General features: G+C 41.8%; 1 protein-coding gene across 1 annotated transcript; it reads left to right on the plus strand.

The window, feature by feature from the left end:
- The first annotated feature begins 7,864 nt into the window (after window positions 1-7,864).
- LOC128102824 (stromelysin-1) lies at window positions 7,865-16,603 on the plus strand. The gene is made up of 10 exons (XM_052726728.1): window positions 7,865-7,975; window positions 8,798-9,042; window positions 9,131-9,279; window positions 9,395-9,520; window positions 11,191-11,355; window positions 11,513-11,654; window positions 12,792-12,925; window positions 13,291-13,450; window positions 15,138-15,241; window positions 16,503-16,603. The coding sequence occupies exons 1-10, from the start codon at window positions 7,865-7,867 to the stop codon at window positions 16,601-16,603; spliced, it is 1,437 nt and encodes a 478-aa protein (XP_052582688.1).
- Window positions 16,604-22,679: the final 6,076 nt, after the last annotated feature.

Genomic DNA, 22,679 nt, shown 5'->3' on the forward strand with positions numbered 1-22,679 from the left:
GAAAAAAAATTACTAAAATGTAACTCAGGATTCTATTTCTCTAGCTTCTTTTCACACTTCTATCATGAAGTGTGATGGCAAAGATTGCTATCATTCTAAATACCCTGTTCCATTCTTCAAGTTGGGTACATGTTCTGTATACTCTTCATGTTTTCCCATGATCCTAAGCAAATACTACCCCCCACACACACACATATATAGCATAGGACCAAAAGGAAAGGGATGGATCCCATCTCCTCTCTAATCTATGTCTCTTAAGACATTTCAGAAACTAAAAGATGACCTGCCTTTCTGTCACAGACATCAGCAAACACAACTGATTTATGTAATGCTTGTGAATTTGCATTTTCATAATTTACAAACAGTTTGAGGAATATTGAAAACCCCCACCCAATAGGAATGATATGTCTGCCATGGAACAATTATTAAAATACTGTTCTAAAGAGATCTTCAGAGAGGTAATGAGTAAAAAGCACACTTCCTTAACTTGAAGATCACTACATAATACTAAGGATGGCCCACCAGTCAGGTAAGTTGCAAGTTTCTTTCTAAATCGTGTCTTCTAGATTCTTCTGTTAGATTTAAGGACAACATTTCCAATTAAAGCAGTGGCAGCAGGCTTCAACACCCTCCGAGAAATGTTCAAGAGGAGAGGACAGGGGCTAGAGCTGATGCTCAATTAGTAGAGCGCTTATCTAACATACACAAAACCCTGGGCTCAATACCCAGTTCTATGTGTACTGGGTGTGTACAAGGCTGCAATCTCATCACTGAGAGATGGAAGCAACAGGATCAGAAGGACAGGCCAGCCTGGGGTACATGAGACACTTTCTGAAAGAGAACTCTTTGAAAGAGTAAAGGGCAGCTTCCAGACTTCTCTTACTCCTTTCCAAGAAATCAACTTGTTACCCACAGTTAACCTGAGCCATCTAGGTACTACTTCACCCCATCAGTACTTTCCTGTGCTCTTAGAAGTTTATGGTCCTAAAGTCAATTTGCTGGGCTGTAGTGCTCCACTGTCATTGATGAGAACCTCCTCATGTAGGGACTGTAGTGTTCCACTGTCATTGATGAGAACCTCTTCATGTGGGGGTTGTAGTGTTCCACTGTCTTTGATGAGAACCTCCTCATGTAGGGACTGTAGTGTTCCACTGTCATTGATGAGAGCCTCCTCCTGTGCTCCTTCCTGGTTTTGGTTTGTCAAGTTGACACAAGATAGGGTCATTCAAGAAAGGGGAACCACAATTGAGAAAATGCCTCCATCAGACTGGCCTATAGGAAACTCTATGGGGCATTTTCTTGACTAATGATTGATGGGGAGGGCACAGCCCTCTGTGGGCAGGTCTACCTTGGGCAGGCTGTTCAGAGGCTGTATAAGAAATGACTGAGCAAGTCATAAATAGCAATCCAGGAAGCAGGGTTCCTCCATGCCTCGGCATCAGCCCCTACATCCAGGATCCTGCCTTGAGTTCCTGCCCTGACTTCTCTCGGGGATGCACTGTGATGCTGGGTCATGTTAGCCAAATAAGCCCATTCTCCTCAACTAGCTTTTGGTTGTGATGTTTATCACATCGATAGAATGAAAACAGGACACCTCCCCCACTATCACTTCTGAAAAGCAATTCTTACGTGGGGAAGGTTACCCTGCACCCAGCTGATACTCTATTAGGGAACTGAAGACTCCATTGGCAGAGAGGACAGGAGACTTCATAGGCCAGGAGTCAGGGAACTGAGTGGTGGAGACACAGATCACTTAACTGGAAGAGAATCCTCACAGGAGCTCTGTTCTCCATAGAGACCTTATGTAACCATCTCACACCAGAACTGCTTATAAAGAATCCTCCAGGGGAGGACGACTAAGGTGGCCAACAGCTGCCATAACACCAGGGTCACATTCTCCTCTCAGCATCTGACTATCCAATGTATATATGAGGAGAATATTCAAGAAAAATCATCTCTAATTCTGTGTGTCAGAGTCCCTAAGGCAGAGTACTTCAGAAAGCACACATGATCAGGAGTTTCTTCTGTTATGGAATTCAAGTCCCATGGGCACCGATCTGGGAAAAAAGACTGGTGCCCACCTGGACCCAACAGCTTGTGGTTCAAAGCCTTTCAGGTGAGTCTCCCTTAGAATCTGAAGGCATGATGACTGGGTAGTGTTGGTAGAAACTCACACTGACTGTCATCTCAACTGAACTTTGATGCCCAAGGCCCCTGGCCACTTGCATGATATTCGTTGTCTTACAGGATCGCTCTTCAAATCAAGGGGACTCTCCTTTGTGGTTTGAGTTGTTCAGCCATCTTCCAGAAAAGTTTCTGTTTTGAAAAGAAATTGGTTTATTCCTGACATCTGGAGCTATTTTTTGGGGATTTGTTGCAGAGGTTCAAGGACATGGCACCAGTATAGTTCAGCACTGAGGTAGATCCCCTTGGGGCACCTGCACAGCAACTGGCATTTTGGAGGGAGAAGAGATGATAGGGGAAGATCATGTGACAAGATAGGAAGCCCAAGAGCTGCATGTGTGAGTGTGTGCATGTGCTCATGTGTATGTGCAGGTACACACGCATTTGTGTGTGTTCACACATGGAGCCAGAGGCAGGTGTCAGGTGTCTTCCTCAATTTATTCCTACTTTATTTTTTGAGACAGGATCTCTCCTGGAACCTTCTGCTCACTGACTTGATAGGACTAAACTGGTTGACCAGAGGGTGAACATGATCAAAATACACTGAATGGAAGGAATTCCCAAAGAACTAATAAGAAGATGAGGGAAAAACCCTTCAGGTCCTCAGGTTTGTGTAACAAGGTGAACACTTTGATGACTGAATCACCTTCCCAGTCCTTCCTCATGAGACCCTTCGTGGAGCAAACACCAACAAGGCCATCAAGTGCAGATATGCAGATACTCTGTTCCCCCACGCTGGGGCTGAACCCAAGCCTTCAACAAGCTGGGTACTGAGTGTCACTGAGCCATAACCTCATCTCCCTCTCATTCTAGTTCATCTTCCAGTTAGAATATGTGGCTGTTTCTGAAGCCAATGGACATGAAAGTCAACATATATAGCACAATTTTAACTAAAAAATACACAGCAAAAGATCTCTAGGGAATCATTTCTCCTATAATTCAGATTGAGTTGTATCAGTTTATTAAGACTTCTCTTGGTCACTGTGATCCAGAATTTTTGAGAAAAGACACATGAAATTTTCTAAGTTCCCATGACCCGCATTATATGAAAACAACATACAGGCATAAAAATGTGAATTCAGGGTTGGAGAGATGGTTCAGTTATTGAGAGAGAGCACTGGCTGACTTTCCAGAGGACCTGAGTTTGACTCCCAGCACCCACACAGCCACCCACAACCATCTGTAACTTCGGTTCCAGGGATCCAACACCATTTTCTGATGTCTGAGGGCACCAGGCAAATACAAGTGCACAGACATGCACACATGCAAGCATCATCTATCCTCACAAAATAAAAGTAAATCTTAAAAATACAAAAGCACAGTTGATAGTCTTAGGAAATTTCCTCCTGCAATGGGACTACGAAACATTTTTTTCCTTCTTCGTGTATGTATTCTAAACTTTCCATCATAGATATTTAAACTTCCTTATGTTTTGCAGAGCCAAGGCCTTCTATCTACTATAGAATAAACTCCAAACACCTCAGCTGGAGACAAGATTTTCCATGATCAGACCCAAGTTCACCTTCACACATTTTATTTTCTTATTTCATTACTGCCCTTTCACATTTCAATGAAAAGTAACTGTTACCTTGTTTTCAGAGGGTGTCTAGCTTTTTCTTTGTTAGTGTTGGGAATCCCACCCAAAGCCCTCAGCGTGCTAAGCGAGTTCTCTGCCACTATTATTTCTCTAGATAATTTTTTTTTTTTTTTTTTTTTTTTTTTTTTTTTTGGTTTTTCGAGACAGGGTTTCTCTGTGTAGCTTTGCGCCTTTCCTGGAACTCACTTGGTAGCCCAGGCTGACCTCGAACTCACAGAGATCTGCCTGGCTCTGCCTCCCGAGTGCTGGGATTAAAGGCGTGCACCACCACCGCCCGGCTCTCTAGATAATTTTTTATAAACTAATTTCGCCAGCAGCTTTTGCTGTTTTATCTATTTTTAAGCAATTTCTGTTTAGCTCCTATTTCTTACCAAAGTATTGAGTAAGGAACACCTCTTCTGGACTGTAGCCTGTTTCCATCATTCTTTCATTTCTTTCTTCCTCCATTCTTTGTTTCCCATTAAAAAATTAATTTAAATTATTATCTTTAATTAATTTCGTTATTCCCTCTTCCCTAAATTTCTTTTAAATTTTTATCAACCAATGTGAACTCTTAGTCTGGAAATCTTGAAGGGCTTCAGATGCAGATACTTGATAAATTGGTGCAGAGCTAAGTGATTTTATCTGCTGAGCAGAGGAAGGATTACGCACTCTCAGGACAGGTCAGTCAGGAAGGAGTCTGACCGACAGGAAGAGGAATTGAAGGCTTACCAGATAAGATGTTACCTGAACCAGCTGCAACTTCTGCAGAAAAGTTGAGATCAGGACTGAATTAGTTCCAGGTCTCTGGTCACTCAAAGGCCAGATGTATAAAACTAGCTGCTACCAGATCTTTGTATATATTAAACCATGCAATAAATGATTGTTCTGTGGGGCCATCATTCCCTTTTCTGTGTTGGAAGTACACATTTTCCCTGGTGTTCACATATTCCTCCACATTCAAAATATTGATTCACTTCTCCTTTCTCCTTCCTTTCTTCCTCTGCCCCTTCCTTTCTTCCTCTGCCCCTTCCTTTCTTCCTTCCCTTTCTCTGTTTTTTTCTTCCTCTTCCTCCCTCCCTTCCTGACTTCCTTTTCACCCCTCCCCTCCTCTCACTCAGTTTATTTTATCTATTCCTTTTCAGTAATGAAATACATTTCTATATTCACCCAACAAAGTACAATCTGACTGTCTCTTTCATTCTGAGAAAAGTAGGTTCTATGATTTTAGTTTGAATAGTCAGAAGACATTCAAGTACATGCATTCAATTTGTTCCTTTAATACAAGAACTTGAAGGGATAGCTTGAACTTTTTCTGTGGAAATGAAGCTTTCAAAAATTCAATTACTGGAAGGTCAGTGGGACAGCTTAGGGATAAAGGTGCTTACAGCTGAGACTCATGCTTGAGTTTGATCCTTGGGATCCACACGGTGAAAGAAAAGAACGGATTCCTGAAAGTTATTCTCTGACCTCTGCATGTATCCCATGGTGCAGACTTCCAGAAGTACCTATGGAAACACAAGGAAACACACACAATACATAAACTGACTAATCTTTAGGAAAATTTAAAGATTGGTTACTAGAGTATGTATAGGATCTGAGAATTCAGAATTATCTGCATGAATTATAAATTTTGTTTTTCTATGTGCCTTTCATTCATGATTAATATATTAATCGGCTGTCTAAGCAATATTTTAAGTGTGTGCTATATGGTAAGTACTAAGAATTCAGAATCAAATGAGTCAAGAAACTTAGTGTAAATTTTGGGAGATGGATGCATAAACCATTGCGCCCCAGTAGATTTGAAAAACGTGCTAACAGAAGCAGACACAGGGCGACGTTGGGAAATGAGGAATGATGGCCAGTACTTGAAAAGATTTCTCAGGGAAGTCTAAGGTTGTTCATAAAGATATCATTCTGTTACATATCACAGGTTTGTTTTTATTTCAAGAGCAACATGACCATTTTGCCAATCACATCTGTATAAACGGGAATATAAGCACATATCTTTCTAAACTTTAAATACATGAACATACATTTTAGTGAGAATTTTGGAGAAAAAATATAAAGAAAAACTGCTCATCTAGGAAGAATTGTGGCTACCATGACTCTCCTGCCTTTTGTATCCCACTTTCTCTGCTTGGCTCTGCCCCTTCCTGAATTCCATATCCTCTTAGGGTCTGCCACTAAGCCCTTGTCCTCACATCAGCATGAACAAATATTTCCCTCTTTTATCAGTCAAGACAGAAACACAATTTTTTTTCCATCTAAGGAACAGAGAATTATAAAACTCTGATTTTGAGAGAGCTTTATAGAAAACTCAGAGTGGAAATGGATGCTTTCATGTGGGGGGATGTGTGGCCTCCTACCAACCGGCTATCAGGAGTCTGTTTTGCATTTCTAGTATTGGTGAACTAATTCTCAGAGGAATGACCCTGTCTGATCTTTATACATCTTCCCAACTGGCAAAATAAATTGAACAAAAAGGAAATGTGAAAGACATGCAAAGAGAGGGAGTCCGTGAAGGCTGTGTTCACAAAAAGTCTCTGTGTGCACCATAACCATTAACCCCATTCCCATCTCCAGTACAGTGTGCTCCTTAGCAAGCAAATGGCCTACAGACAAGCACATAAAAAGCAAGCAGTCTGTGGTGATGGGGAAGACTAGGGGAAGTAGGCGGGAAAAGGGGCAACTTCTATTAAAATGTTTAAGGTCTTCACTCCACTCATATATTACACACCAGCAGCATGAGCAGCATTCTACTTGAAAGGAAAAGGAGAGGAGGGGAGAGGAAAAAAGAGAGAGGATGGGGGAGAGGAGGGAGACAGATGGGGGATGGGGGAGAGAGGAGGGGACTGGCGGAGGGAAGGGGAGAGAGTAGAGGGAAAGAGAGAAGAGGAACAAATTAAAGAGAAGAGTAAGCAAAGAATCTTGGGTGATTCTTTTAGCTTCAGATCATCTGTTAACTACACCCTAAGGACAGAAAGAACTGAATTTGAGGTAAAACCAGGACATTTCAGACCAGCAAATAATTTCAATTCTGTGAGTCTTATAGAAAAGCTTTTGTCTTTTAACAAATGGGCCACAGAATTAAAACTAAACCCCCAAATGATTGGCTTATTTCTCATAAATAGATCCTCTTTGCTCTTCCCTTCCCATGAGCTTTCTCTTCTTAAAGATCATCAAATTCAGGGCCATGCATGGCTGGCACTCACTTTTAATTCCAGTACTTGGGAGGTGAGTGGATCTCTGTGAGTTCAAGGCCAACCTAGTCTCTGCAGTGAGTTTCAGGTCAGGGCTACACAGTGAGAGTCTGTCTTAATCAATCAATCAATAAACAAACAAGTAAATAAGAAACCAGTTGTGGGTTAAAAAACTTAAAAAGGATGACTTTTTTCCCCCTTTCAGTTTCCTTCTGGATATTCCATCCTGTGCTTACAGAGTGTGGTGACATACAGTATGGGCTGTGGTGATATACAGTGTGATCTGTGGTGACATACAGTGTGATCTGTGGTGATATACAGTGTGATCTGTAGTGATATACAGTGTGATCTGTGGTGACATACAGTGTGATCTGTGGTGACATACAGTATGGGCTGTGGTGACATACATTATGGGCTGTGGTGACAAACAGTATGTCCTCTAGGTACATACTTTCCTTACCTGCATCTCACTGTATTCAGCTTTGGCTTCTAGAAGTTCTGCACAACTTGGACTTTTTACCAAGTTAGTCCACTTCTATGCGAGTCACAAACATTATGGTGTCTGAACTATAGTTAAGTTTTCCAAATTAAAAAAAAAATAAAGTAAATAAAAAAGCCCCAGTTTTCTCTCCTGCCAGGCAGGAAGCATTTCCTGGAGATTAATCACTGTTTTGACTTGCAAAATTCAGAAGATTCAGAGAATTTGGTAAAGAAGGTTGTATCACCCTACTTTGATTATTGGTTGTTGGAAACAGTCCCATTTGGGTGGAAGCAATGATGAGTCAGTTTGCGGGTGATCTCCACAAACACTGTCACCCTATAAAAGTTGGGCTCAGGAGGGTGGACATAGAAGGAGGTAGGCAGAGAACACGGCGAAGGCAGCACAGACCAACGAAAGCCAATGGAGATGAAGGGCCTCCCGGTCCTGCTGTGGCTGTGTGCAGCACTTTGTTCGTCCTATCCACTGCACAGCAGGGCAGGGGATGAAGACTCCGGCATGGAGCTTCTTCAGGTAAGCAGTGGAAAGGACCTCGGGCGCTTGGCAGGGCACAGCCTTGCATTCCATAGACTGGTTCTGACAGCTTGTGTAGGGGTGGTTCTGCAATGGAGGGTCTCAGCATTGCGGGATTCTTCCTTTTGTATAAAGTAAGAGACAAAGGCCATCAGCATTGGGTGACACTTTGAGGTCACGCAGCAGGTGGCAGGAGCAGCGGCAAGAGAAGGCAGCGTGACTGCGACCTGTGCCTTCCTTTGGACCATCCTTCAGAGTCTGAGTCCAGTGTAGTTTAGAAAAATAGCTACAGTGTTAGTGCATGAGAGGCCTGACGAAGTTTCCCCTAGTGAGCCAAATCCTGTGAAAAGTGGAAAATTGAGGAAATTAAATAAAATTACCCCAAACAGGCCAAGATTCTCACAAGTGCTTATTTGTTCCTTTTGGTTTTCTCTGCACTCAATACTTAGGGATCTCCTCCCCCTTGCATTGCTTTAATGGCCACCAAAGTCACTGTGTTCCAAAAACAGAGCAAGGAAGGGCTACTGCTGACAAATTAAATGAAGCATTATGCTTACAATTTCAGCGAGCAAGAAAAATAGGTCAAAGACTAAGAAAAGTAAAGCCACTGCTGGGCTTGGTGCAAGTCTATAATCCCAGGATCATGAATTCAAGGAGTTCCTTGGTTAGATACTGAGACCCTGTCATGAATAAATGAATGAATGAATGATGAGTGAATGAATGAATGAAATAAAGAAGGTATATGACTATACATATTTACTATAAATAGCAATAGCTAAAAAAATCAGAATTGTGACTTAAAAGTCATATTTATTCCATTAGAAATACTTAGAAAACTACTATGGCCTTGCAAAAGATGGAAAGCAGTTCATTAGGAAAAAAACCAGTAGTCCTGTGGTCAAAAAAATCCAAGAAATGCAGAAGTTCCTCGGGCTGGAGATGACAGGGAAGCTGGATTCCAGCACTATGGATGTGATGCTGAAACCCAGGTGTGGCGTCCCTGACGTTGGTGGCTTCACTACCTTTCCAGGGTCACCAAAGTGGAGGAAAAACCACATCACCTACAGGTAATGGGTCCAGTTTTCACTGAGTGTTAACACTGTGTCAGAGGCATCACGGTGGCACACACTACCTTCTTCCATTTCTCTCATCCAGGATTGTGAATTATACACCAGATTTACCGAAAGAGAGTGTGGATTCTGCCATTGAGAAAGCGCTGAAAGTCTGGGAGGAGGTGACCCCGCTCAACTTCTCCAGGCTCTCTGAAGGAGAGGCTGACATCATGATCTCCTTCGCAGTTGGAGGTAAAGGCTCAAGAACTGCCTGAAATACACATTGCTCGGTAGTATTTTACTAAAATGTTACAAAGAAGTCCTAATTACCATTTGTTACAGTTATATATATACCTTTTCCCTTCAGAACATGGAGACTTCGTCCCTTTTGATGGGCCTGGAACAGTCTTGGCTCATGCATATGCACCCGGGCTGGGGATTAATGGAGACGCTCACTTTGATGATGATGAGCAGTGGACAGAGGACACGACAGGTTAGTGTCCTGCCTCTCAGCATGACTTGGTTTCATTTCTTTTCATATTTAGGGAAATTTTCATAATCAGCTGTACTAATGCTAGAATGTGTTCTGGATTGCAATGGAATACATTTTTTGTTTTAATAACAGCTTAGTGTATTTTCAGATGCCTAAAAAGCATTCATTTTCTTAATAAGCACAATATAAAATATATCAATATATGTGATGGGTTTGTTTTATCTTATGTATTTTGTTTTGTTTGTTATCTCTTAGAAGCCTGTTCTTTTCCAATGAGAGACAGGAAGGGAGTGGATCTGGCTGTGAGGGGAGGTGGGGAGGAACTGGGAGGAGTAGAGGGAGGAGAAACTCTAATCAGGATGTATTATATGAGAAAAGAATCTATTTTCAATAATGGGGAAAATCACTAAATTTTTAACAGTTGTGGATCTTGTGTGATTATAGACTACTACTATAACAACTTCCTAATGCTATCAAATTGTAGATATTCAAGCAATAGCATAGGGCAGTACATTGGCTCTGGTAATTTCCCCTCTTTACTTTTCAAAGCAGAAGCCAAAATTAAACTTCAGAAATCTGAGGGTTTTTTGTTTGTTTGGTTTGTTTGTTGGTCTTATTAAGCTCACATTTTTGTGACTTCTGGTTAAGATGAATTTTTTATCAATTTCTGAAAGAAAATGACTATCCCTGAAGTACAAGGACCGAACTGTCCAGAAAGAAGTTCTCTTAGTTCATATCTTTGGGGATTGACGAAATTTTCAAAAACTTGGCTGAAATAAGTTGTATTGCTTTTGAGATTGAACTGGGATTCATAATGAAAATATAAACTGATATCTGTAGAAAATACAAATCTAACTTTCTCACTGAATAAAATTCATGCATTAGAGAATTAGCATTCTCCCCTCCCAGAAGACCCTTATTTAAAATGAGAATGCCCTCAGGTCCACAACATCCACAGGTAATATTTACAAAAGTTATGCCAGTCATGATCTCCTTACATCTCAACTTTAGCACTGAGGGGACTGCTCCACATAATTATAATGAGAAGAACACGGATACAGTTAAGGGTCCAAGATCTCATTTATGACAAACACTCGGGTGTGCTACGTTTAAAACCAATTTTACAAACCCTATGACATCTCTCTCACCAGTCATCTTTTGGGACTTGGTATGTAAAAGGATGATGAAACTGTAAACTGATGTAGGCAAAATCCAATGGAAAGTACAGGATTAAGGTTGTGTATGGGTTTTAGAATGAGATGAGAAATCCTTTGAGATGAGCTGACTGATATGGAATTTGTCAAATGCTAACCCCATGCTGGAGCAGTTTTAGCTTTTCGTGGACAAAAGAAAAGAGAGCTCTACTATGCTAAGTAGTAAGTAATGATCTTCATCTGACAGCAGTGAGTGAGAGCTGCTGTGAGACATTGGAGGCCCAAGAGAGGGACTGCTGGGTAAGTCTGGGTACTTGGCTGATCTCAAGCACGACTTTCAAAATTCACTTGTTTTCCTGCTGAGTGTATGGTCAGTCCATTGTTCAATGAGACAGCAAACAAGGTGAGAACAAGCCTGTATGTTTTCAGGAAGTAAATAAACGCTGTGCCCAGATGTCCTATATGATGTAGATGTAGCTAAGGATAAGCAATTAGTACTTACGATTTCTTCCATAGGTACCAACTTATTCCTGGTTGCTGCTCATGAACTTGGCCACTCCCTGGGTCTCTTTCACTCAGCCAACACTGAAGCCTTGATGTACCCAGTCTACAAGTCCTCCACAGACCTGGCCCGCGTTCGTCTCTCTCAGGATGATGTGGAAGGAATTCAGTTCCTCTACGGTGAGAGAAACAGGAAAAGGGAGTCCTTGTGGCTGCTGTGATGCCACATAAGTATCTGTAGTCAAATTCAGAGACATTGAGGGCATTTGGGAAACACAGAATTGACAGGTAGGCCACAATTCTCCTAACTCTGTCTCCTTTAATCTGTTCCCTTTAGGACCTCCACCAGCATCCCCTGAGGTCCCCGTGGTACCCACCACATCCAGCTCTCCGGAACCTGAGTCACTGATGTGCAGTCCTGCTTTGTCCTTTGATGCAGTCACCACCCTTCGGGGAGAATTCTTATTTTTCAAAGACAGGTCAGACCAAGAGCCCTAAATCCCTAAATATTTTTGATGAAAAATGCTTAGAAAGGGCAATAAGCAGAAAAACAATAGACACATATAAATATTTTAAAGACAAACTCTGGGGCCTGAAATCTTTTGGGTCTAGCACTGACCTTTCCACATGTTTCTAAAATCATCAAGTTCCTTTTTGAAGCCAGATGGTTTGATTCTTGTCACTGAGGATTTTGTTCCCAAATGTCCTAGGGACAGGCTGCTCTTTAGAGGGTAGAAATGACCTTTGGAGTCAGTTTTCTCTTTACTTTCTTTCAAAACAATACCAGGAGAAGCATCATGTTTTATCAGTTCACTTACTGGGAATTCATTCTGCATGAAAGGGAGCGAGAAAGTTTTCATCCCACGACCCCTCTATACATAGTCTGGATATTCTGACAGGCCCAGACTGGATGGAAGTTGTCACGCTCTTGCCTCTTTACAAGTTCTGGGATTCCAGGCTGTGCCAGCATACCCTACTTCAAGATCTCTGTGTATCCTAGATTTTTTTTTCTGTGAATGTACAAGAATATATTTATACATTACACTCATGCAGGTGTACACACACACACACACACACACACACACACACACACACACACACACACCCCTCACTCACTCTCTGTCCATCTTTTTGGGAAGTGTGGATGATACTTTAATTACTAATTACACACTGTTTCATGTGTATTACATGTAGTTAAAGCTTATGCTGAACTAATTAATTGGTGGAGAACAAATGTCTGGAAATCTATGACAGGAGGTCTGTTGCAGTCTTCCTTTGAGGAGAGGGGGGAGACAGGAACAGAGAGAGAGAGAGAGAGAGAGAGAGACAGAGACAGAGACAGAGAGACAGAGAGACAGAGAGACAGAGACAGAGAGAGACAGAAAGAGAGACAGAGAGAGAGACAGAAAAACAGAGACAGAGACAGAGAGACAGAAAGACAGAGACAGAGACAGAGACAGAGACAGAGAGATTTTCCCTGTAATGACATTCCTGTATTTCGCTCATCCAGCCTGGAGGATGGAGAATGTTGGGTGAATGGGGACAGGGATGACACACTAAAGATGAAAGGCTGGTTTCTTATTGACACCCTTTTTCTCTTTTACATCTATTTTTAGGCATTTTTGGCGAAAATCTTTGAGGAGCCCCGAGCCTGGCTTTTATTTGATCTCTTCATTTTGGCCATCCCTTCCTTCCAGCATGGATGCTGCATATGAGGTTACTAACAGAGACACTGTTTTCATTTTTAAAGGTGATTATTCCACAACATTGCTTTAACTTAGTGAATCAAGCCTCCTGGGGGAAAGGTGAACAGGACTTGACTTTCTTATGTGAAATTCTGTATAATTAAAAAATAGCCAAAGATAATAAGGAAACACATAAAACCAACATTTTATTTACGGTTAGAAAGTGAGCTCAGGGAGATGCAGTGTCCAGGTTGAGAACCCCCTCCTTCGTTCTTCCGCCCAAGCGTTTTTTGTTGAATGCCCATCATAGAGCTAAAGCCTAAAGCTATTCACCATGAAAAGGCAGTGCTAAGAATGCATTTCCAAAATTCAAGGCATAGTTACTGGACTTTTAACATGACTGGTGTTCTGTTGTTTGGCTTCTGCATAGGAAATCAGTTCTGGGCTGTCCGAGGTCACGAGGAACAAGTGGGTTATCCTAAAAGCATCCATACTTTGGGTCTCCCTGAAACTGTTGGGAAGATCGATGCTGCGGTTTCTGATAAGGTGAAGAAGAAGACATACTTCTTTGTAGAGGACAAATACTGGAGGTGAGATGCTGTGAGGATGGTTTTGTGTAGAGACCAACTTGAGAACTGCGTTCTCCCTCTGAGGAAACGCTTCCACCTCACCCTTATCCTCACTCTCCCCTCTGGGTGAGGACAGGGACTTTGACAGCTGTGGGAAGGGCTTTGAAACACAGGAGCATCTTCCAACAGGCATTTCTGAAGTGTTCCTGTTCAGAGCATGTGTCTCCCCTCCCCTCCCGACTCTGTGCAGCCTTCTCTTCTCTACCTGCTCAATCCTGCACACATTTCACGCTTAACTCCTGCACCTTCATGAAGTCTTTACTTCCGCGTAATTTACTGTTCCTTTCCCATTGCCCCAGACTTCTCCTTGTCTCCTGTGCCTGGGTCTCATCTTCCTCTCAAGGACTTTAGCTGAGCTCACACACTGACAACCTCTGCCTGGCTAGAGATAAGACACCAGTTTCATGGTTTCCACTCAGGACTCCTTGCAGGTTCACTAATTCCTAGGCCATCAGTCCAGATGTTGAGACAAGGCAGACCATTGGTCAAAACCACACTTATTATGTCTTGCTTTTCATTCAGTCCCTTTTCCTCCAGGGCTTCCATAGAAAACTTCAATGTACAGGATAGGAAAGGACAGACAGCCTGCTTATGGTGGTGAACTGGAAAGTGTATTTTTTCATTTTTAATATTCAACTTTTAAAATTTGTTTTATTATTTTATGTATATGAGTAGTGTGTGTGTGTGTGTGTGTGTGTGTGTGTGTGTGTGTGTGTGTGCGCATGCGCGCGCGCGTGAGCGTGCACACACGCGCTCTCACGTGTGCACCACATTCACACAGTGCCCTTGGAGGCAGAAATGTGTATAGCATTCCTCTGGAATTGGAGATGGTTGTGAGCCACCATGTGAATACTGGGGACCTCACATGGGAACTTTGTAAAAGTAGACGGTGCTCTTAACAGCTGAGCCATCACTCCAGTCCTAAATATTTCATTTCTACTCATGAGGATATAACTGTGAGAGAGTGTGTACATAGGCATACAGGTGCCCACAGAGGCCAGAAGAGGGGACTCATATCCTCCGATGCTGGAGTTACAGGCAGTTGTAAGTCACCTGACTGTAGATGGTGAGATGAACTCCAGTCGTGGGAAAGAACACCAAAAGTGCTCTTAACCACTAAGGCACCTCTCTAGCCATGGAAATTGTATTTCTGACCAGTAACTCAATCCACACATACATGTGTATGTGTGCACTTATAGGCATATGTATGTATACACAGTTGTATATTCACACAACCATGCCCTTCTGGTTGAAAGAAGGTGGGGAGTCTCTTGTCCAGGCTTAAGAAAAACAGTAACAAACAGTATTGCTGTAGTAGGCTGTTGTCCTGTTCCCAGTGCAGCTATGTTTTTAAGAGCTAAGTTTTACCTTACTAAAAACACATGGTGCTAAATAATCTTGACATTTATGTGCAGAACTTGGAAAGGTTACTAGAATTCCACATGACTCACAAGTTTGGGGAGCATGCCCTCCATGCATTGCAGAACTTGGAAAGGTTACTAGAATTCCACATGGCTCACAAGTTTAGGGAGCAAGCGCTCCATGCATTGCAGAACTTGGAAAGGTTACTAGAATTCCATATGGCTCACAAGTTTGGGGAGCATGCCCTCCAAGCACTGCTGAGCTGCACTTCTCTCATTTTGTGCAGATTTGATGAGAAGAAACAATCCATGGAACCAGGATTCCCCAGGAAGATAGCTGAGGACTTTCCAGGCGTTGACTCAAAGGTGGATGCTGCCTTTGCAGCATTTGGTAAGAGGACACTTACTGTGTTGGCAATGGGACCCTTGAAATGCTCTGTAGTATGAGAAGATGGAAGAGTATTAAATAATTTCTAATAACAGATTTTAAAAAATCAGTACTCTCCTCTCTCCCAAGAATTTCAACTTGTTTGCTTTTGTGGTAATTACGGTTCTCCCTTGGGTGCGCTCATGAAGGCGATTGATTGACACAACTCTTCTATTGTATGCACGAGTGGAAGGCCAAAGCGCTGGGAAGTCACTTCCTCCTTGTGAGCTGTTGCCTTTCTTATCCATGTTATTAGGAAGTTGCCATCAGTGGTGGGACCTGGTTTAAGGCTGGCTGACCTTCTCAACCCCATCATTTCCACTATTCAATCGCAGACTTTCTCTGTCTTTCCTGACTCAGTAAATGACTGACAACATTGATTCCCTGTAAACACTCATCTTTCCATGCACCAAAGACTAAAAGAATTTCTTCCCTATGCAAGAGTAAGCTGGTGATCTTTACTGACACTGAGGGTCACATCTGCAGAGAGGTAGAAAGCATGGTGATTAAAAGTCACTGTTTCCCTAGAGCCAGAAATAGCCCTTGGACTAGAAGATAATGAAGGGGAGAAGGGGGGGCGGGCGGCTGGGAAGAAAGAAAATAACCATAGTTTCAAACAAGCAGCCATTTTTTTTTCTGATTGGAAATCAGACTCAGTGCTATCTCCTTCCCTCCCTGGCAAGTCTATTGAGACAAATATTTGCATCTGCCTAAACTTCAACTGGTTTGTCAGAAAGATGGAATTAGATAGACTTACTTCACAGAGCTCTTGCCCAACCAAGTTTATAAAAATAGTAGTTTTGTTAAATGCTTGACATTGTCCCTGGCATGGACTAAAACTACAGAGACATTCTGTGTTGTTTTGTTGTTGTTTTCTCAGATGAGCAAGGGTGTGAACCCAGGACTTTGAACACTCTAGGCAAAGGTTTGAACCCAGGGCTTAGAAAACTCTAGGCAAGGGTGTGAACCCAGGGTTTAGAACACTCCAGACAAGGGTGTGAACTCAGGACTTAGAACACTCTAGGCAAGGGTGTGAACCCAGGACTTAGGACACTCTAGGCAAGAGTTTGAACACACAACTTTGGACACCCTAGGCAAGTATCCTATTACCAAGTCACATCCCTGATTCTTTCTGTTTTCCACTTATCTCTTCCTGAGGTTTTTATCTTCCCAAGTTTCTACTTAGAAGAATGTAGCTCATATTTCCTCTTGTCTTTACATGCAGGGTTTTTCTATTTCTTCAGTGGATCTTCACAGTTGGAGTTTGACCCAAATGCAAAGAAAGTGACCCATGTATTGAAGAGTAACACTTGGTTTAATTGTTAGAAGAGATTCAAGGAAGACCTGGTGTATTTTAACTGAAGTTGACAGTTCTTCATCCGAGTCTTTGTGAACTGAAGTGATTCGCTCCCCCCAGTATGTGCAATGGCAGGATCAAATGGAGGCCCATGGATCTCACCGGCCAGCCTCGAGTGGTCACAGGGCACTCAGAAGCACTGCTTAGCTTGTACTGTGTCACATGGAGAGGTTGAGGTCACTTCTGGACAGTAAACACTCATCTATGTAGATGATTTGCTTTTATTTAATAAAGATGATGTATCATTTATTTAATCATGGATTTTGAGTGCTGGTTTCCAGAACTCAGCATCTTGGGCACTGATAGACTGAGCAACACACAGCTGGATATGCTGGGCCACTGGAGGTAGACGTTCTCTGTCTCTGCTGGTGGAGCTTATCCATAAAGAAAATGTACCACTCACCCACCTAATGCACCCCTACAAACAGGAAAATACAGGAAGCGTATTTTCCCCACCTAGACTTCAGATGTCTCCGTCATACCTAATGGAACAAGCTAGGGGTGAGTCTCATATTACAGGGCTAGCGTCTAATAACTGCAATGAATCCTGCATTCATAGCAAACAATCTGGTTTGAGCGCCTCATCCTACAGGTGAGGGAATCCTATTCCTTTAACTTACATAGTCCTTCAGGACTGTTCCTCCCTGCCTCGGCCATCACCTTTCCTCAAGTCTACCCTGTACACACATACCATCTTGTGCTCATTTGAATCTATGTGTGCCTCAAGGTGGATGTCCGTTTGCAAAGGACAATTCTAAAACAGGTTTCTCATCCCTTAGTAGCACTTAAAGCTCAGTTCCTAAGTACGCACTAGGTGCTCACTCACCTTTAGACTATGCTTCCATTGGAAGAGAATTTATTAATCATATTCCACGTGCCAGGCATTGTGCTAGACTGGAGACACAGAAGCCTAAAAATATGTACATAATTCCTGACTTCATCAGGATCATTATAATCATTAAAATCCAACAGAGAGACACAAATCATTACAAATCTGAAGAAGCACTTACAATGCTAAGGAGTTATAGAAGGGAACACAATGTTTAGGTGCACTTCTAGGAGGCTCTTCTTGGAACTGTGTCATTTCTGGAGAAAATTTGAGGCCCACAGAACCACAGAACAGAACCTGGCTGTGGTGGGAGGGTTGGTAAATGAGAAGCCCTTGATCACAAATGGAAAAAAATTCTAAGCAGCATTCTACAAAGGACAGTCCGCATCAGGGAAGGCTTTAGAACTTGGTGTGAACTGGCTTTTGGCCCCTTCACTTGCTGTCTTGATTCTGTGCTGTAGATTTTAGCTACAGGCTGGCCCTAAAGGCTCCAGAATGGTTTAGTTCCTATTGGCTTGGGAAGGTTTCCTGGAAAGGTCGGGTACTCTGCGTTTACAGGAAGAGAGGAGCATCTGAGCCCGAGGGCAGGAGGAAGGAAGCAGATGCTGGGGATCTGGTGAGGAATTAGGGATAAACCAACGGAAGAGGGGATTTGACACAGGTGAGAAGGGCCCAGCACCGCAGTGGTCAGTGAATGACACGTATACATGTATCTATATCTATAGAGAGAAGGGGGTGAATACAATATTGAGGCTTTTTAAATAGTGTTGTTTAGTCATGATACTTGGTATATAGTCTGCTGTCCTGAATGTTGTATTTTTTTTCCTGTTTCACAGTGCTTGAAAAGTATATGAGAATTGACTTAAGAAATTCAATTTCTTAATTTTTGTAATTAGATTTTTGATTAATTAGATTAATAGTTGTTTAAGTGTTTAGAAATACTATTGGCTTTTAAATCTGCATAAAAGATTTACACTATTTGAAAACTCATCCACATTAAAATTATTTTGATATGAATACTGATTAAATGCTATTTTAATGTAATTTAGGTAGTTATTTTAATGCAATTTAAGTAATTAAGAATACTTTACCTTCAACTATATTAATCAATTAAATATTAATAAAAATCAGTAAAAGACATGGTACTTATTTTTATGCAAGTATGCCATGTAAGAAGCAGAATGACATGGCTAGAAATCAACATAGACCTTTTTATTTTTGAGACAAGGTCTCACCTAGTAGCCTTTGCTGACCTGCAATTCATCGTGTGGACCGGGCTGCCTATGCACTTGAGACAATCTTGCTCTCCTTCCACAAAAGTGCTGAGATGACAAATGCGGACCATCATACCTGGCCGAACTTAGAGTCTTCAGCATGGACTTTCAGGAAATTATGATAATGAAAAACTATCAAGAAGTATGCAAAAAGAAAGCCCCCAATGGAGCTGAGACAATCCAAACAAAACATTGGCATACAGGACTATTTCTATTTTAACACAGAAAGGAAGATACGTGTGTGTGTGTGTGTGTGTGTGTGTGTGTGTGTGTGTGTGTGTGTGTGATATAACTCTCATCCATGAAATGAGCATTGTTAGCTGTCTTACAGTACAGCCAGCCATTCTTCAGACAGGCTGCACAGCATCCTCAGAGTGTGTGGAGGTAAGTGGAGACTTGTCTGATACTGGCTTGCTACACTCACTCTGATACCTGCCTACTTTAGCTGACAATGACTGATCTGGAGCAGTTATTAACGACAAAGCTGGTAGAATAAGGAGAGACTGACAGAGGTGAGCTTGAGCTGGAGAAAAAGATAGAGGAAGTGGTTGGTTCTCAGAAGCAGGTTGAATTAAGAGATAGGTTGAGTGACCCTGGTAGTGTTCAAACCATGAGACTGTGACAGGTCACACATCAGATTCAAATCATAAGAATTAAAGAGGTTAGTGTGACTAAAACTACAAGCCCCAAAAACTGTGAACTCAGATTCTGTATCCTAAGTAGCCCCCCAGAGTCAGACTGTTTTTACACCAGAATGTCACTCCTGGCTCTGTAGCCTGTTTCTTTATATACAGTTAGGACATACAAGACTTCAGCCAGTGGAAATATGGAGAATTTGATGTATGTCCAGTGTTTAGGTTAGTATTCTAGAAATCAGTCTCTTAATAGCTCAAGAAAACACTAACTATAGACAAAGATAATGGATTGATGACCAGGAGTCCCTCTGTGCACTGTAGCTAGAGTTTTCCTGCCTGGCCCACAGTCAGGACAAATCTCTCTCACCTGCCAGTCCCACAGCCACTCAGACCCGACCAAGTAAACACAGAGACTTATATTAGTTACAAACTGTATGGCCATACCAGGTTTCTTGCTAACTGTTCTTACAGCTTAAATTAATCCATTTCCATTAATCTATACCTTGCCACATGGCTCGTGGCTTACCGGCATCTTCACATGCTGTTTGTCATCATGGCGGCTGGCAGTGTCTCTCTGACTCAGTCTTCCACTTCCCAGCTTTATTCTCCTCCTTGTCCCACCTATACTTCCTGCCTGGCTACTGGCCAATCAGTGATTTATTTATTGACCAATCAGCAACACATTTGCCATACCGAACATCCCACAGCAGTGCACCTTCTGTTGACTAGTACCTCGTTGTGGGGAATATCCTAAAGGTTAGAAAACTCACTGTGCTGTATCTCTGATTACATCATAAATCAGTTAGCTAAGGCAGTGTTGTCTCCTGGTAGGCGGCATTCATGGTTGTAGATAGCATCTAGTGAGTGGACAAACCCACATTCTTCTTATGAACATTTCAGTCATTTGGTTTTAGATGAGTAAAAGAAAGAAAGAAACAAACAAAAACAACCACAAGCATAGGGCCCTTTTCAGACAATCAATCCTAGTAGGAACTATCCCTTTTATTTAAGAATCACTTAAGTATCTACTCATTCCTTATTCATACATTAATTTGCTCAATGCTTATTTGTAAAAATGTAAGAAGATGATGTAATAGGTCCAATTGGCAATTTGAGGACCTTTTGTAATGAATAAGGGAGATTAGTTCATAGCTTGGAGGAGAGTAGGGAAGACTCTTCAGGCCAGGGACAGGATGGTGACATGGAGGCCAGAGGAAGTTAATGGGACAGCCCTAATGTCTTCAGACACCATTTCTCTGTCTGGGACTCCAATTTCAGTGCCTAGAGCAGGCACATGTTTGCACTGCAGTCACAAAGATTTATGTTCAAATGATTCTGCCCCTTGCCTGCTGTGACCTAGGACTTAGGGTCAGTGGGTTGTTTACACCTAAAATGAAACCTTGAAGACCCAAGTAACCATGTGTGACCAGTGTCACATATGTTTGGCAACAGAGCTACTACATGGCCATATATGGGGATGGATGGATGGATAGATAGATGACAGAGAGATACATAGATAGATAGATAGATAGATAGATAGATAGATAGATAGATAGATAGATAGATAGATAGATGGATAGATAGATATAGATAGATGATAGATTGAAAGATGATAGTGGGTAGAACCATTTTTCCTACATACCACTTCCTAACAAAACAGTATTAAATCCTCAATTTTCAAAGTTTCTTGTTAAAGACCATTTCAATACATGTAGTAGAAAAAAAGAGAAGAAGGAGGAGAAAAGCAGCTCAAATGAACTAAGAACGTTCAAAAGGCTGACTCCCTAAGTATAAAAAATTAGACACAAGTTGAAATTCAAAGACTGAATTTACTATGGAAAACACGAACACTCTGAGGCCTTTCACAAAGCACCCAGCATGAAAGAACCAAGAAAATCACAGAATAATTTGCCTGTGTAGAAAGAGCTGGGAGTCAATTGGCATAGTTGTCCTCAAGAAAAGTCCTTTTAGGCATGCCATTCTCCTATGGGACAAAAGGCAAAGGGAGTAATGTCCATAAAATTATATCTAAATAGGGGGTGGGCAAGGAAGATTCTCCTAGAAGAAAAAAAAACTCATGCGGACGTAAAGAGCAGATAGAGTTTTAACTTATTTTTATCTTCCTGTAAACCATGTCAATTCTAGGCATTGATAAATTTTATTTTACTGAATCCCTGGATTTATTAATTATTGTTCTCAAATGATCACACACCAGTCCACAACCTACCTGTAGATATTAGTAGAGTTCTGCCATGAATAGCTAGCTGAAAATTTCAAGATTCAAGACTATGTAATTCTATGAAATTCTTTGTTGTTTTTGGAAGAAATTGAATAAAACATTACTTTAAGCTTCCAGTTTTCAGCCCTTGTCTGCACCCAGACAGATCATAAAACAGCTTCGGGCTTATCTTATTGGTTCTGGGATTGGATCAGGAGACAATGGGTGACCTTGCTGAAGAAGGTGGGTCATACAGAGCATGGGCAAGGCCCATTAGAGAGCTTCTGTTTCTATCAGGGGACAGGGAGATGGCTTGGTGGGCAAAGGCACTTGCTGTGTGAGCCTTGTGACCTTAGTTTGATCCCCAGAACCCACGAAAAGGTGGAAGAGAGAACCTATTCCACAAGGTGTCTTCTGGCCACACACATGAGCCATGCCTCACAGACAAACAATAGTAAGCACATTTTCATTTCTTTTTTTTTTTTTTCTTTTTTGGTATTTCAAGACAGGGTTTTTCTCTGTGAAAACAGTCCTAGATGTCCTGGAACTCACTTTGTAGATCAGGCTGCCTTCCAGCTCGCAGAGATCCACCTACTTCTTCCTCAGGGTGCTGGGATGTGTGTACCACCACACGCGGTCCGAGTAAGTATAGTTTCTAAAAAATGGTTCTACCCACTATCATCTTTCGATCTGGCTTTCAGGGTTTTGTTCAAGTAAAGGATAGTAGTTTATAAAAGTTTGAAAGCTTCTAGACTGTAGAATACACATATTCCTGCAAGATCTTATATTTTCTGAGCCTCTTGGAGGATCACACTGCATGCCATTATCTCCTCCCTAATTCCTGGTGGTCACATTATCCTCTGTCAAGTGATTTTAGTAACCCTTATTTTCTAGGTCCCAGGGAGCCAGGAAAAGGCACTTTTCTAAAACTTCATATTCTACCTCAAGATAGATCCAGCTATTGGACATGCACCCATAGGACACTCCATCCTACCACAGAGACACTTGCTCAACCATGTCCATTGCTGTCCTTTTCATAACAACTAGAAATTGGAAATAGCTTAGATGCCCAGCAACAGATGAATTGAT

The sequence above is a fragment of the Peromyscus californicus genome, unplaced genomic scaffold (assembly GCF_007827085.1).
Source record: "Peromyscus californicus insignis strain IS unplaced genomic scaffold, ASM782708v3 Scaffold_11__1_contigs__length_118956290, whole genome shotgun sequence".
NCBI classification, from domain to species: domain Eukaryota; kingdom Metazoa; phylum Chordata; class Mammalia; order Rodentia; family Cricetidae; genus Peromyscus; species Peromyscus californicus.